The following is a 17,144-nucleotide window of genomic DNA, read 5'->3' on the forward strand; positions in this document are numbered from 1 at the left end:
GTAAACCCTCCCTGGAAAAAACATACCGACGGAAAGACACAAGTTGAGATTTCACCTCTATATATATCGGCCGGAAACTGGGTCAAGTCATGTCAAGATTAGTGTGCTGCCACGCAGGCGCGTTGCGACCGTTGAGAAATGCAAGCGACCTTTTTATGGCGAAAAACGATTTTAAGAAGCAAATAACAAGCCAAAAGACTTTGTCTTTGCTAAACAACAGCTGCCATTCTTAAATGTTTCGCGTAAAAATTAATTAAGCAGTCTCTCGGCAGCGCTAGTACGAATATATGAGAAGTGCATAGCTTGAGTCATCCCAGTCATTTTGAAAAACAACGAAACAACTCGGAACGACTCGGAACGACTCGGACAACTCAAGCGACTTAATGACAACCAGGCTTTAAACACAACCAAATGCTGATTTCTGGTTATTTAATAAATCATGGAAAATTACAGTGTTAAACGGCTAAATAATAAAACACAGAAATGCCCCATACAAACTGGCTCTTTTATGGGTCTTAACTTTTCAATTGTTATAACGGCCCTCAAAACTATCTCCGCCAAATTTAGATATCAAGTCTTATATGTCTCATGCATTATTTTGTGTATCAAATTAGATTTCTTTAAAAAAACATTTCACTGGAAAGCAACTTATAGTTCTCTGATGCTTTTGTTAATCAATTTGTGCTTGCATGTTCTCAGTAAAAAATCTTTCAGTTTTTTCCACCAGTCTGTAATGTCTACTATGGGATTAAGGTGTAATACCCCAGTCTTTATATTCTCTTCGTTTACAAAATTCAGGTTTAAGACCTTCTTTGTGCCATTTTCCCTTCGATATTGCTACACACATATCGCACCAATGAGTAAATTTACTTTCCCAATATTTTCCAATCACAGTGTCAGTAATATGGCCTAAACCTTTTATTTTCCATTCCAGATATTTGTTATATTCGATCTTGTTTTTCATTAGAAACTTAAGTCGCTCCGCCAATTCTTTTGGAGACTTAAAATCTCTGACATTAATGATGGCGTTTTTAAGATTTCCTGGCAAAAATTCATATATTTTATCCGTGCTCATTACTACGGGTACTGCTCCTGCGTTAAATGCATCTTGAATTTTTTCATCAACAAAGTAATCACAATCTTGGTTGAAGAAGACAATAACAAACTTGTATAATCTTTCACGTTCTCGTTTTGCTTTTCTATAGTCATGTCCATAGCGCTCTATCAGACCATCTTTGTTGCGCAAACAAACGCCATAGGAATCTACATGAACATGTTTCATGAGATGCCTTAAATACGCTGTCCTCACAGGTTCACAGTTGGAAAAACAAGCCATTATTCTATCTGTTTTATTCTCAAACGGAATAGGTGGATTCAAATTGGGCTTTTTAAAAAGGGGTGTTGGAAAATCAGAATCTAGTCGATAACTTCTATGCAAATGAAACTGTGACATAAAGTTGCCGTCAGAAAGAGCAGGAGTATAAACAGGATTTTCAACACCCGTTAGGATCCAGGGGACATCTTTGAATGGAGGTAGAGGATATGGATCTCTTGAATTCATAATCATTGCATTTGCCTCTTTAGCTCGCTCATGGTCAGCTGTAACTTCACAAGCAACAGGACATTTGCCTTTCTTATCACCCTTTGGCCACACTCCAACGAATACTGTCGGTGGACTACCAAAAAACTTTCCCCAATACAAAAGAACAATTTTGTCAGATCTTAAGCGAGCAAATGTTGCCTTTAATGCAGCGGTGGACGTTGTTTCAGGTTTGAAAGGAGACTTTGTTTCAGATTTGTGAGTAGACGTTATTTCAGATATAGAAGCAGATATTGACACGAATGTGCTTTTTTTAAGATAGATAATCGTCAAACAACCCACAAGAAGTAAAACCACGAATGTACGGATTCGCGAAGTACATCTCTTCAGAGATAAAGTGGCCATATTTATGTTAAACGAGAGTTCTTCAACGTGTTCTTTAAAATCTAGCTTCCGCTAAATTGAAATAGGAAATGTAAATAACATTTAACAAGCTGTAACAATAGGAATATGAAAAAATTCTATGTTTCATACCCATTATATGTTATTAACGTATGATAAGCGCCCAGGATCATTGGACATAAATAAATGTATATGAAATACTGTGCAAATATAACGATGTTGAAAATCGGTCGAAACAATAACGGTAACAAACGATAACTATACGTTAATTAAGGTAGGATAACTACTATATTAACGATAACGATAATCGACGATAATCAACGATAAAAAGAAAAATGACTCATATTTGGTGTAGCCATTAGAAATTTCAATGAAGCAGAGGTTTGTGATCTAGTTCCAAATTCCTAAGAACTTACATGAAACATTTAATGACGCAGAAGTAAATTTACACTAGCAATTAACAATCATGATGTCCATATTCTTCATGTTACATTATTAAAGATGGAAACTATTTCTCTTATCGTAAGCCCAATTCAGGAAGTAGATTTCTAGTTACGGGCCTCTAGTATTTATTTAGAGCCAACAGGCCGTGCTGTGTATTGTTACTTTTTTCTACGGTCTTCTTCGTCATCGTTTGTATGTCCGCGTATCTTCAAAGATTACGAGTCTCAAACCTCAGACGTCGTTTTGGACACTTTTCAATGAATCATAGCGGTTAAACGTGCATGTGCAGCGGCTACCCACAAAAACTAAACACCAATTACGTCTAGATACCATGAACCTCCAGGAAGCCCGGAGCCTGTAGGCTTAAGCCTACTTACCTCCTGGATAATTCGCTACTGCTCGTATTCATACAGTATTGTTGATTTTGAAATAGATTGATAACTTGTTTCCGAGCCTGTGATGTGCGTGAAGGGGTAAATTACTTAAAAAATCTTCGTTCATTTCTTAAACAATTTCAATAAAAACCCACTCACAATCTTTTTAAATGTACAATCTCCAAAAGTCTTAAGTGATGTTATATGTCTTAAAAAATCGATTTATTTTTCTGATAAATTCCAAAAAATATGGGAAGAAGTCACATCAAATCCACTAAAATCCACTCGAAATTTTTAATCACGTTCAAATTAGTGTGAACTACTTCATGTAAGTTTCTCATCAGACTTATCACACATTCGTTTTCGTCATATGTGTTATGGCTTGATAAAATGGCCTAAACATATACAGTCTCTAAATATTTTTAAAATTCTCACGATTGCAATCACGAAATCATGCTTTTCAAAAAAAGATACCATTTGACTGGCAAAATTATACAAAAAATAAAATACCTTCAAAAATACCTTATAATGCCTCTAAAAAGAATAGGCACTCGATAAGGGCGTATGGATTGCTTTTTTATGATTGACTATTACAAAAAACCAATATTTTTACTGTAATGTTACAAATATGGGGGGGGTGGGGGTGAACGCAAAATGTTGGGTAACAAAGCACAAATTATGTCGAGTTATTGTCAACATATATTGTTAACATAACACTCTGACACTATTTGCTTTCCATATTTACTTCTGCTTTGTTATTATATTTTCTACGTTATGTATCGGAATATTATCGAAAATATTAGGCTGTTGCCCACGTCATTTTTGTTTTATTAATATATGAAACATTGGTGTCAACATTCAAACATTATGAAACCGTTAAAAAATTATCATCACACAAACTCAAGCCAGAAGAACTCGATATACTCAAGAATGGTCTCTTTTTTTCCATCAAACCACCGAAGCTCAATGAAACAGACATCTTTTCAACATTTGTTCGCATCCATTTCAACATCGCAAACAACCTGAACAATCAAGAAGACTATACTCAAATCTGGAACGAACTAATCTACATTGCACAAAGCTACACCTCTTCATATCGCCCCTCACCATCTGACCTGAAAAAACATCGCATCTTTAAGAACATCCTAAAGAACAACAAGAACCTCATCATACTAAAACCAGATAAAGGCAACGGAGTGGTAATCATAGACAGAACGCTATACAACAACTCTTGCATGGAAATATTAAATGACAACTCTCAACAAACGTTTTAATTGAAAAACGTTTTAACCGGTGAATTAAAAAGCAAAGAATGTTTTTTACCGATGCCTCTATGTTATTTGTCCATATTTTTCAAAATTAGCGCTGTTTTTAATCAGAAAATCTTAAATAAAGACAAACAGCAATAGCAAATTGTACGCTGTAGCGTTCAACGAATACTTGAGCTCTCGGAACATTTACCCATACAAAGACGTAAAGGATTTTTAAGAATTTGCGCAAGAAAATCCTTAAAAATATTTAAATCTCCGAACATTCTACAAATAATACCAATATCCAAGAAAATATTGCCAGAATTTTTAAATCGGAATATCTTCGTATGCATTTTTCTAAGAAATTCGCCCCTCGATGTGCATGTCTGGTGTAGCAATAGTAGAAGTTATTTACAATATGTCGTATTTTATGAAATATTCACTCTACAGAGTTTAAATCGTTCAAAAGCTATATAAATAAAGCTATAGAGTTGAAGCAAGCCCACATTTTTCGATAAAATTCTTCAAAAGTCATCACATTCAGCAGTGAAACAAATTGCGCCGGCATAAATGCGTATGACCTTATCACCCCATAAAACTGCAACAGCATTGGCAAGACATAATAGTGAACTTAAAATCCTTACCTGAAAATGGTGTTTTCACGAGTCAACACAAAGTATACAAGCATTCATAGACGCACTTCCTAAGTGAGCTTACTATCTATTGCAAATTATGCAATTATTGCTGTATTGGTATACGGAAAGCCTCAATTCTGGTGAAATAAAGTGCTTTGAATACAATAGCCCATTGTCCAATTATAATCATCCAATGTAGAAGGTTGTTGCGAGACGTCATCACATAAGTAACAAGAGCCCCCTAAGAAGTCTCCCACGCGCGATAAATTTTCTACGAAATTTGTGCCTCCGGGCCCACTTTCCGGAAATTTGGCCCCCTTCAAAAACGTAAACTTTCATCCGAGAGAAAGAGTAAACACGAGAGTATTAACATGTTCGCAAACGCATGATGACATCGCTTAAATGCGATAGTTATTCTGAATGGTTTGATGTTCATTGCGACTAAATGTATAGATCTACATAATTTGTAATATCTTAAATTGTCTTTGATCTTGGTCTTGGAAAAAGTTGCACCATTTTCGAGATAAAATTAAAGTTTGTGAGAGGGGTCAAATTTTTGATGAGAAGGCTATATTTACTCGGAAATATTTCCCCCAGGCGGGGGTACTAAATTTGGGGGGTGCAAATTTCCTGGCACACACGACTGAAAGAATACACTATAGTTTCCGACAAAACTTCCTTATGAATTTCAGATAAATTTACTAATGTTAGTAATTTGACAGTGCGGAAAATTGATCTACTCGTCAAAGTGGGATAAAAAAATTATACTATTGCTTGCATACGTTATTTGGTTTGCCAAGTGTCTCTAAATTATTTGGTTGTATATAAATAAGCAATTTTCAACGTGTGCAGAAACTGATTGTTTATATAACAAACGTTTCACGTTTACGTAAAGTGATTACACAACCAAAATAAGAAAATTGTTATTAAATATAACCAAATGCCAATTTCTGGTTATTTAATAAATCATGGAAAATTACAGTGTTAAACAGCTAAATAACAAAAACACAGAAAGTGCCCCATACAAACTGCTCCTTTATGGGTCTTGACATTTCAACTGTTATGACGACCCTGAAAACTATCTCCGCCAAATTTAGAAATCTGGTCTTCAGCATCTCATGTATTATTTTGTGTATCAAATTTGATTTCTTTGAAAGAATATTTCACTGGAAAGCAACATAGTTTATTTATGTTTTTGTTAAATATTTTGTTCTAGCATGTTCTCTGTTAAATTTTTTCCAGTTTTTTCCACCAGTCTGTAATGTCTACTATGGAGATTAAGGTGTAATACCCCAGTCTTTATATTCTCTTCGTTTACAAAATTCAGGTTTAAGACCTTCTTTGTGCCATTTTCCTTTCGATATTGCTACACACATATCGCACCAATGAGTAAATTTACTTTCCCAATATTTTCCAATCACAGTGTCAGTAATATGGCCTAAACCTTTTACTTTCCATTCCAGATATTTATTATATTCGATCTTGTTTTTCATTAGAAACTTAAGTCGCTCCGCCAATTCTTTCGGAGACTTAAAATCTCTGACATTAATGATGGCGTTTTTAAGATTTCCTGGCAAAAATTCATAAATTTTAACTGTGCTCATTACTACGGGTACTGTTCCGGCGTCAAATGCATGTTGAATTTGTTCATCAACAAAATAATCACAATCTTGGTTGAAGAAGACAATAACAAACTTGTATGATCTTTCTAGATTTTGTTTTACTTTTCTATAGTCATGCCCATAGCGCGCTATAAGACCATCTTTGTTGTGTAAACATCCGCCATAGGAATCTACATGAACATGTTTCATGAGATGTCTTAAATACGCTGTCCTCACAGGTTCGCAGTTGGAAAAACAAGCCATTATTCTATCCGTTTTATTCTCAAACGGAATAGGTGGATTTAAATTGGGCTTTTTAAAAAGAGGAGTTGGAAAATCAGAATCTAGTCGATAGCTTCTATGCAAATGAAACTGTGACATATAGTTGCCGTCAGAAAGAGCAGGAGTATAAACAGGATTTTCAACACCTGTTAGGATCCAGGGGACATCTTTGAATGGAGGTAGAGGATATGGATCTCTTGAATTCATAATCATTGCATTTGCCTCTTTAGCTCGCTCATGGTCAGCTGTGACCTCACAGGAAACAGGACATTTGCCTTTCTTATCACCCTTTGGCCACACTCCAACGAATACTGTCGGTGGACTACCAAAAAACTTTCCCCAATACAAAAGAACAATTTTGTCAGATCTTAAGCGAGCAAATGTTGCATTTAATGCAGGGATGGACGTTGTTTCAGATTTAAAAGTAGACGTTGTTACAGATTTGTGAGTAGATGTTGTTTCAGATATAGGAGAAGATTTTGACACGAACGTGCTTTTTTTAAGATAGATAATTGTCAAAATACCAACAACAAGTAAAACCACTAATGTACGAATCAGCGAAGTACATTTCTTCAGAGATAAAGTGGCCATATTTATGTTAAACGAGAGTTCTTCAACGTGTTCTTTAAAATCTAGATTCCGCTAAATTGAAATAGGAAATGTAAATAACATGTAACAAGCTGTAACAATAGGAATATGAAAAAATTCTATGTTTCATACCCATTATATGTTATTAACGTATAATAAGCGCCCAGGATCATTGGACATAAATAAATGTATATGAAATACTGTGCAAATATAACGATATTGAAAATCAGTCGAAACAACAACGGTAACAAACGATAACTATACGTTAATTAAGTTACGATAACTACCATATTAACGATAACGATAATCGACGATAATCAACGATAAAAAGAAAAATGACTCATATTTTGTGTAACCATTGGAAGTTTCAATAAAGCAGAGGTTTGTGATCTAGTTCCAAATTCCTAAGAACTTACATGAAACATTTAATGACGCAGAAGTAAATTTTCACTAGCAATTAACAATCATGATGTCCATATTCTTCATGTTACATTATTAAAGATGGAAACTATTTCTCTTATCGTAAACCCAATTCAGGAAGTAGATTTCTAGTTACGGGCCTCTAGTATTTATTTAGAGCCAACGGGCCGTGCTGTGTATTGTTACTTTTTTCTGCGGTCTTCTTCGTCATCGTTCGTATGTTCGCCTATCTTCAATGATTACGAGTCTCAAACCTCAGACGTCGTTTTGGACACTTTTCAATGAATCACAGTGGTTGAACGTCATGTGCAGCTGCTACCCACAAAAACTAAACACTAATTACGTCTAGATACCATGCACCTCCAGGAAGCCCGAGCCTTTAGGCTTAAACCTACTTACCTCCTGGATAATTCGCTAGTGCTTGTATTCATACAGTATTGTTGATTTTGAAATAGATTGATAACTTGTTTCTGAGTCTGTGATGTGCGTCAAAGAATGTTTTTTACTGATGCCTCTATGTTATTTGTCCATATTTTTCAAAATTAGCGCTGTTTTTAATCAGAAAATCTTAAATAAAGACAAACAGCAATAGCGAATTGTACGCTGTAGCGTTCAACGAATATTTAAGCTCTCGGAACATTTACCCATACGAAGACGTAAAGGATTTTCTTACTTGCGCAAGCAAATCCTTAAAAATCTTCAAATCTCCGAACATTCTAAAAATAATTCCAATATACAAGAAAATATTGAAATATTCATAAGAAAATATTGCCAGAATTTTTAAATCGGAAAATCTTCGTATGCATTTTTCAAAGAAATTCGCCCTTCGATGTGCATGTCTTGTGTAGCAAATGTAGAAGTTATTTACAAATATGTCGTTTTTTATGAAATATTCATTCCTCAGAGTTTAAATCGTTCAAAAGCTATATAGATAAAGCTATAGAGTTAAAGCAAGCCCAAATTCTTCGATAAAATTCTTCAACAGTCATCGTATCAAGCAGTGAAACAAATTGCGCCGGCATAAATGCGTATGACCTTATCACCCCATGAAACTGCAACAGCATTGGCAAGACATGATAGTGAACTTAAAATCCTTACCTGAAAATGGTCTTTTCACGAGTCAACACAAAATATACAAGCATTCATAGACGCACTTCGTAAGTGAGCTTACTAGCTATTGCAAATTATGCAATTATTGCTGCTTTGATATACGGCAAGCGTCAATTCTGGTGAAATATTAATAGAGTGCTTTGAATACAACAGTCCGTTGTCCAATTACAATCATCCAATGTCCATGTTGTTGCGAGACGTCATCACATAAGTCAAAGGAGAAATTTGGCCCCCGGGCACACTTTCCGGATATTACAGTGTTAAACGGCTAAATAATAAAACACAGAAATGCCCCATACAAACTGGCTCTTTTATGGGTCTTAACTTTTCAATTGTTATAACGGCCCTGAAAACTATCTCCGCCAAATTTAGATATCCAATCTCAAGTGTCTCATGTATTATTTTGTGTATCAAATTTGATTTCTTTAAAAAAATATTTCACTGGAAAGCAACTTATAGTTTTCTGATGCTTTTGTTAATCATTTTGTGCTTGCATGTTCTCGGTAAAAAATCTCTTAGTTTTTTCCACCAGTCTGTAATGTCGACCATGGAGATTAAGGTGTAATACCCCAGTCTTTATATTCTCTTCGTTTAGAAAATTCAGGTTTAAGACCTTCTTTGTGCCATTTTCCCTTCGATACTGCCAAACATACATAACACCATTGTCTAAATTTACTTTCCCAATATCTACCTATCACAGTGTCAGTAATATGGCCTAAGCCTTTTACTTTCCATTCCAGATATTTATTATATTTGATCTTGTTTTTCATTAGAAACTTAAGTCGCTCCGCCAATTCTTTCGGAGACTTAAAATCTCTCACATTAATGATGGCATTTTTAAGATTTCCTGGCAAAAATTCATAAATTTTATCAGTGCTCATTACTACGGGTACTGCGCCTGCGTTAAGTGCATGTTGAATTTGTTCATCAACAAAGTAATCACAATCTTGGTTGAAGAAAACAATAACAAACTTGTATGATCTTTCTAGATTTTGTTTTACATTTTTAAAGTCATGTCCATAGCGCGCTATAAGACCATCATTGTTGTGTAAACATCCGCCATAGGAATCTACATGAACATGTTTCATGAGATGTCTTAAATACGCCGTCCTCACAGGTTCGCAGTTGGAAAAACAAGCCATTATTCTATCCGTTTTATTCTCAAACGGAACAGGTGGATTTAAATTAGGCTTTTCAAAAAGGGGTGTTGGAAAATCAGAATCTAGTCGATAGCTTCTAAGCAAATGAAACTGTGACATATAGCTGCTGTTAGAGAGCACAGGAGTATAAACAGGATTTTCAAGACCGGTTAGGATCCAGGGGACATGTTTAAATGGAGGTAGAGGAAATGGATCTCTTGAATGCACAATCATTGCATTTGCCTCTTTAGCTCGCTGATGGTCAGCTGTAACCTCACAGGAAACAGGACATTTGCCTTTCTTATCACCCTTTGGCCACACTCCAACGAATGCTGTCGGTGCACTATCAAAAAACTTTCCCCAATACAAAAGAACAATTTTGTCAGATCTTAAGCGAGCAAATGTTGCATTTAATGCAGCGGTGGACGTTGTTTCAGGTTTGAAAGGAGACTTTGTTTCAGATTTGTGAGTAGACGTTGTTTCAGATATAGGAGAAGATTTTGACACGAATGTGCTTTTTTTAAGATAGATAATTGTCAAAATACCAACAACAAGTAAAACCACCAATGTACGGATCAGCGAAGTACATTTCTTCAGAGATAAAGTGGCCATATTTATGTTAAACGAGAGTTCTTCAACGTGTTCTTTAAAATCTAGATTCCGCTAAAGTGAAATGGGAAATGTAAATAACATTTAACAAGCTGTAACAATAGGAATATGAAAAAATTCTATGTTTCATACCCATTATATGTTATTAACGTATCATAAGCGCCCAAGATCATTGGACATAAATAAATGTATATGAAATACTGTGCAAATATAACGATATTGAAAATCGGTCGAAACAACAACGGTAACAAACGATAACTATACGTTAATTAAGGTAGGATAACTACCATATTAACAATAACGATAATCGACGACAATCAACGATAAAAAGGAAAATGACTCATATTTTGTGTAACCATTGTAAGTTTCAATAAAGCAGAGGTTTGTGATCTAGGTCTAATATCATAAGAACTTACATGAAACATTTAATGACGCAGAAGTAAATTTTCACTAGCAATTAACAATCATGATGTCCATATTCTTCATGTTACATTATTAAAGATGGAAACTATTTCTCTTATCGTAAGCCCAATTCAGGAAGTAGATTTCTAGTTACGGGCCTCTAGTATTTATTTAGAGCCAACAGGCCGTGCTGTGTATTGTTACTTTTTTCTACGGTCTTCTTCGTCATCGTTTGTATGTCCGCGTATCTTCAAAGATTACGAGTCTCAAACCTCAGACGTCGTTTTGGACACTTTTCAATGAATCATAGCGGTTGAACGTCATGTGCAGCTGCTACCCACAAAAACTAAACACCAATTACGTCTAGATACCATGAACCTCCAGGAAGTCCGGAGCCTGTAGATTTAAGCCTACTTGCCTCCTGGATATTTTGGCTACTGCTCGTATTTCATTTTTCAAAGAAATTCGCCCCTCAATGTGCATGTCTTGTGTAGCAAATGTAGAAGTTATTTACAAATATGTCGTTTTTTATGAAATATTCATTCCTCAGAGTTTAAATCGTTCAAAAGCTATATAGATAAAGCTATAGAGTTAAAGCAAGCCCAAATTCTTCGATAAAATTCTTCAACAGTCATCGTATCAAGCAGTGAAACAAATTGCGCCGGCATAAATGCCTATGACCTTATCACCCCATGAAACTGCAACAGCATTGGCAAGACATAATAGTGAACTTAAAATCCTTACCTGAAAATGGTCTTTTCACGAGTCAACACAAAGTATACAAGCAATTCATAGACGCACTTCGTAAGTGAGCTTACTAGCTATTCCAAATTATGCAATTATTACTGTATTGATCATAGATATAATAGGACTTGATTGCTGACGAGTGTGACGTAATGTAAGACTTATTAAGACGGCAGCGTGACATTCACAGTGAACTCGACATTTGAATAACTGGAATGATAACCGAAACCAAAAATTGAAGCCAAAAAAATATTTGTTGTCATCATTCGTCATCACACGTCAGGCTCCAGTCTCTCGCGTGTTCATTTTAATTTTTTTAAATCATTTGTCTCTTGGTAATGGTAGAGTTCGGATCTTGATCAGATCGTACAAATAACGAAATTTTTGGAATGAAAAGGTTCACGGAAAGTGAATCAAAGTGATAAATCGAGAAGCAAGGTGAGGTGAACTTGATCGATCTGCTCTTACGCTGCGGTTTTCCTTTAAAACATATCAAAGTCTTTGGTTTGAACCCGGGAGTATCGTTACATGTTTGTAAATGTAGATCGTCCAGGTTGGTATAGTCCTGAGAAGGACTGTTTTTGTTGTTGTTGACTGACGTTTCGACAACCTTAGCGGTAGTCATCTTCAGAGTCAAAAAAATGACATGCAAAGTCTTTAAGGATATTCAATTTTTGATATCGAGATGACAACCATTTAGTATTTCAAGCACTATCAAAATCGACTAAAAATACAATCGCTCTGTAAAAAGTAAAAATGCGAGTTATAGACTCAATATTTTTTATGAAACTGGATATTCGAGTTTCTTTTTTCTTCGGAAAAAAAGATCTTTAAATCCACTGAAATGACAAAAAAAGACAAACACTGTCTGACACCGTTTGAAAATTTACCTTCGACGAAAGAAAAATTTATGCTTGAATATTTTCTCGTCATGTTTTCTATTGTATTGTCTTTTTTGCATACAGTGTAATTTTCAGTTGGCTTTTCCACGTTACAAGTTGTAAGTTACAATGAGCTCACTGTAGTAAAGTTTCAGCTGTAAAAAATAGCCTTTTGCGAGGAGTTAGCCTCGTGTGTTGTTTGTAGTGATGTTGTTTATATGTTTATGCTTTCGCAATTTGTATTCAAATTTATATTGGCCGTGTATGTTTGGCACCAGTGAACTCGACATTTGAATAACTGGAATGATAACCGAAGCCAAAAATTGAAGCCAAAAAATATTTGTCGTCATCACACGTCAGGCTCTATTCTCTCGCGTGTTCATTTTAATTATTTTTAATCATTGGTCCCTTGGTAATGGTAGAGTTCGGATCTTGATCAGAGCGTAAAAATAACGAAATTTTTGGAATGAAAAGGTTCACGGAAAGTGAATCAAAGTGATAAATCGAAAAGCAAGATGAGGTGAACTTAGTCGATCTGCTCTTACGCTGCAGTTTTCCTTTAAAACAAATCAAAGTCTTTAAGGATATTCAATTATTGATATCGAGATGACACTATCAAAATCGATGAAAATGACAATCGCTTTGTAAAAAGGAAAAATGCGAGTTATAGACTCAATATTTTTTATGGAACTGGATATTCAAGTTTCTTTTTTATTCGGAAAAACAGATCTTTAAATCCACTTAAATGACAAAAAAGACAAACACTGTCTGACACCGTTTGAAAGTTTACCTTCCGACGAAAGAAAAACTTATGCTTGAATATTTTCTCGTCATATTTTCTATTGTATTGTCTTTTTAGCAAACAGTGTAATTTTCAGTTGGCTTTTCCTCGTTACAAGTTGTAAGTTACAACGAGCTCACTGTAGTAAAGTTTCAGCAGTAAAAAATAACCTTTTGCGAAGAGTTGGCCTCGTGTGTTGTTTGTAGTGGTGTTGTTTATGTGTTTATGCTTTCGCAATTTGTATTCAAATTTATATTGGCCGTGTATGTTTGGCACTCAGGGGAATGATACTGACGTACAAACCGCGTGAATATTCGACTTTGAAGGACTGGAACTGACGTACAAACCGCGCAAGAGACTAGGACTTTGGCTTCAACTTTTTATCTATAAAATGTATTGTCGTTATCATTCCATATATATATATATATATGGAGTTCACTGGACATTCATTCATGATAAATCCAAGTTGGTGCGGGAACCGGGCAAAAGACTTAGGTCTACAATTAGGCAATTGTTGTTTTTTTTGCAGTTTACTTCGTTTCAGTGTTTTAAAACTCCTCCAATCAAGTTTTATTGGAAACAAAGCGTTATTAATAATGTTTTGAAGCCATATTGGACAATTATTATTGGAATACAGGCGAAAATATCGCTTGCGAAGTGTTGTGTAAATTGGTCGTTTGGTTGTCTCGAGGCGTTTGTCCACCAAACTAAACGGATTTCGTCTGCTTTAGTTCTCATAATTGTTCGTCCACATTGAAATACATGATATTGAATACATACAAAAAGATGGGAAAATTAATCTTCATAATTTTTACATAACTTCGACATAACTGGCTCTTTTATGGGTCTTACCTTTTCAACTGTTATAACGGCCCTGAAAACTATCTCCGCCAAATTTAGATATCCAATCTTATGTGTCTCATGTATTATTTTGTGTATCAAATTTGATTTCTTTAAAAAAATATTTCACTGGAAAGCAACTTATAGTTTTCTGATGTTTTTGTTAATCATTATGTGCTTGCATGTTCTCAGTTAAAAATCTTTTAGTTTTTTCCACCAGTCTGTAATGTCGACCATGGATATTAAGGTGTAACACTCCAGTCTTTATATTCTCTTCGTTTACAAAATTCAGGTTTAAGACCTTCTTTATGCAATTTTCCCTTCGATACTGCCAAACATACATAACACCATTGTCTAAATTTACTTTCCCAATATCTACCTATCACAGTGTCAGTAATATGGCCTAAACCTTTCACTTTCCATTCCAAGAATTTGTTGTACTCGATCTTGTTTTTCATTAGAAACTTAAGTCGCTCCGCCAATTCTTTCGGAGACTTAAAATCTCTCACATTAATGATGGCGTTTTTAAGATTTCCTGGCAAAAATTCATAAATCTTATCCGTGCTCATTACTACGGGTACTGTGCCTGCGTTTAGTGCATGTTGAATTTGGTCATCAACAAAGTAATCACAATCTTGGTTGAAGAAGACAATAACAAACTTGTATGATCTTTCTAGATTTTGTTTTACTTTTTTATAGTCATGTCCATAGCGCGCTATCAGACCATCTCTGTTACCTAAGCATTCACCATATGAATCTACATGAACATGTTTCATGAGATGTCTTAAATACGCTGTCCTCACAGGTTCGCAGTTGGAAAAACAAGCCATTATTCTATCCGTTTTATTCTCAAACGGAACAGGTGGATTTAAATTGGGCTTTTTAAAAAGGGGTGTTGGAAAATCAGAATTTAGTCGATAGCTTCTAAGCAAATGAAACTGTGACATATAGCTGCTGTTAGAGAGCACAGGAGTATAAACAGGATTTTCAAGACCGGTTAGGATCCAGGGGACATGTTTAAATGGAGGTAGAGGAAATGGATCTCTTGAATGCACAATCATTGCATTTGCCTTTTAGCTCGCTCATGGTCAGCTGTAACCTCACAGGAAACAGGACATTTGCCTTTCTTGTCACCCTTCGGCCACACTCCTACGAATTTTGTCGGTGGGCTACCAAAAAACTTACTCCAAAACAAAAGAACAATTTTGCCAGATTTTAATGGAACAGATGTTGTATTTGATGCAGGGTTAGATGTTATTTCAGATTTATGAGAAGATGTTGTTACAGGTTTGTGATTAGACGTTGTTTCAGATATAGAAGCAGATAGTGACACGAACGTGTTTTTTTGAATATAAATATTCGTTAAAAACCCCACAACAATAAATACCACCAACGTACGGATCAGCCAAGTGCATCTCTCATAAGACGTAGTGGCCATATTTACGTAAAGCGAGAGTACTTTAAGATGTTTTTTTAAACCTAGATATAAATTGAAAATGTGTTTAACATTTTAGGGAGATTATAAGCAACATTACATGTAACATTAATGCTGTAACATAGAAATAAGAAACTATTCTGTCTTCAAAAATGTTTGTGTTCATCATATGTTTTAAAAGTTTGTTGAAAACTTTGATAAAATTAAAAACCATATCAAAAGGCTCACTCATTTTCTACACAGCAAAAAAGTAAGTTGTTTTTAGTATAGCTGGAAACTAAAAGAGATATTAAATGAGTGAAGTATTTTTGAATTTGGCCCAGCTTATTTTCCTGGTAGATATTCCTGTAACTTGTTATTTGAAGAAAAACTGCACTATCATCAACAGTAAAATAATGGAAAAATTGTCACGCTCGTTAAAAGGTTCAACGATTAGCCATTAGCAACCGATGTTAGCAACGGATGTTGATTCTTTGTACTTTGAACTTTTGACACAGTCTGGCGTATTTACTGCAACATGAACCTGTTGTGATGTGCTTGTCCGTTTGTCCCCGCTTGTCTGCATCAAAATTGTTAACGGCATGCAGTTTCAGCCAGATATTTCTGCAAAATTGTAATAGCAAAGGTAGACGATATCAACAAATATATGGTTTTTTATAAAAGTTTAAAAATTTTGGTGTCAACAAAATAACAGTGTAAAAGCTGTAGAAATAATGCAAGCCCACATTCTTTAATAAAATACTTTAAAGGTCATCCTTTGCAAAGGTGAAAAAACATTTATTTAACTGCCTTGGCATACCGTGTAATTCTTATCTATCGCTTCATAAAACTGCAACAACATTGATTGGCGTGTCATGAAAATGAATAGAAACGACGCAAGGATTATGTATTAAAGATGGCATAAACAATGTAGTCAGTTTAACGTTACTTAAAATCCATACCTAAAATTGATCTTTCAAGAGTCAACACGAATTAAATAGTCATTCACAAAATATATAGTCCATTTAAATCAATATAACTGAAGTGCGTAATCTTCATTCATCAGATTGTTTCATTGAACTAAAATACAACGCTACCTGTAAGGTCTTGTTCTCACGTAGTCTGAGTTGTTTGAGTCATGCCAAAATTTTACATACAAGTGATACAACCCGTACCACTTTATGAGAACATTTCAGAGTCGACTGGGATAACCTGAAACGAGTCGCTCCACTAAAACGATCAAGGTCGCTAGGATATAGAGCTGTGCTTGATCTAAATGTAAACAGCCCTAAAAGAACTGCTTTTGGGAAAAGCCCCGTTTACACTATTCGAAATTGGAATGGCACGTCTTGGCACTAGTGCCGTTTTTATTTGCCCCAGGTGATGGTGATGGTGATGGTGATGGTGATGGTGACGGTGACGTCACTGCCGCAGTGCACGCCGTCATAACTGCCGTGCCATATTACTGCACTTTACGCATGCTCCATACAACTTTCAAAATGGCGAAAAAGGAATGATTAAAAAAACTGTCTTCATCATCATCATCACAGTCATCATCACCGTCACCATCATCATCACCGTCATCATCACCGTCACCATCACCCTCACCATCACCTCACCATCACCCTCACCATCACCATCACCATCGCCGTTACGGTCACGGTCACGGTCACCGACACCATCACCCT

The 17,144-nt window shown here is 35.3% G+C and overlaps 3 protein-coding genes across 4 annotated transcripts; all 3 read right to left on the reverse strand.

Moving 5' to 3' along the window:
- Positions 1-415: 415 nt before the first annotated feature.
- On the reverse strand, positions 416-4,800 carry LOC124447042 (alpha-(1,3)-fucosyltransferase 11-like). Of its 2 annotated transcripts, XM_046997944.1 has the most exons (3): positions 4,655-4,800; positions 3,848-3,905; positions 416-1,996 (listed from the first exon to the last, which is right to left on the reverse strand). In XM_046997944.1, exons 1-3 carry the CDS (start codon positions 4,696-4,698, stop codon positions 749-751), a joined length of 1,350 nt encoding a protein of 449 aa, XP_046853900.1. In that variant the 5' UTR covers positions 4,699-4,800; the 3' UTR covers positions 416-748. The 2 variants fall into 2 exon arrangements, with proteins under 2 accessions (XP_046853900.1, XP_046853901.1); XM_046997945.1 differs by lacking the exon at positions 3,848-3,905.
- A 786-nt stretch (positions 4,801-5,586) lies between these two features.
- Positions 5,587-11,622, reverse strand: LOC124445174. Its single transcript, XM_046995881.1, has 3 exons — positions 11,541-11,622; positions 9,210-10,448; positions 5,587-7,170 (listed from the first exon to the last, which is right to left on the reverse strand). Exons 2-3 carry the CDS (start codon positions 10,395-10,397, stop codon positions 5,923-5,925), a joined length of 2,436 nt encoding a protein of 811 aa, XP_046851837.1. The 5' UTR covers positions 10,398-10,448; positions 11,541-11,622; the 3' UTR covers positions 5,587-5,922.
- A 2,296-nt stretch (positions 11,623-13,918) lies between these two features.
- LOC124447019 (alpha-(1,3)-fucosyltransferase 11-like) lies at positions 13,919-16,783 on the reverse strand. Its single transcript, XM_046997918.1, is given in 3 exon segments — positions 13,919-15,114; positions 15,117-16,080; positions 16,554-16,783. Coding segments are annotated over 2 exon segments (1,194 nt in total). The 5' UTR covers positions 15,481-16,080; positions 16,554-16,783; the 3' UTR covers positions 13,919-14,284.
- Positions 16,784-17,144: the final 361 nt, after the last annotated feature.

This window comes from Xenia sp. Carnegie-2017, unplaced genomic scaffold, assembly GCF_021976095.1.
Source record: "Xenia sp. Carnegie-2017 unplaced genomic scaffold, XeniaSp_v1 HiC_scaffold_22, whole genome shotgun sequence".
In the NCBI taxonomy this organism is placed as follows: Eukaryota; Metazoa; Cnidaria; class Anthozoa; order Malacalcyonacea; family Xeniidae; genus Xenia; species Xenia sp. Carnegie-2017.

What these genes read in the sequence shown, in the direction of transcription:
- LOC124445174 (XM_046995881.1), bottom strand. Translation starts at nt 10,397, where the DNA reads ATGGCCACTTTATCTCTGAAGAAATGTACTTCGCTGATCCGTACATTG. An exon ending in AATATAAAGACTGGGGTATT is followed by an intron (nt 7,171 to 9,209) that starts ACACCTTAATCT and finishes ATTTCAATTTAG; the next exon opens with CGGAATCTAGATTTTAAAGA.
- LOC124447042 (XM_046997944.1), bottom strand. Translation starts at nt 4,698, where the DNA reads ATGCTTGTATACTTTGTGTTGACTCGTGAAAACACCATTTTCAG. An exon ending in CGTGAAAACACCATTTTCAG is followed by an intron (nt 3,906 to 4,654) that starts GTAAGGATTTTA and finishes GTTGTTCTTTAG; the next exon opens with GATGTTCTTAAAGATGCGAT. An exon ending in GTGAGGGGCGATATGAAGAG is followed by an intron (nt 1,997 to 3,847) that starts GTGTAGCTTTGT and finishes ATTTCAATTTAG; the next exon opens with CGGAAGCTAGATTTTAAAGA.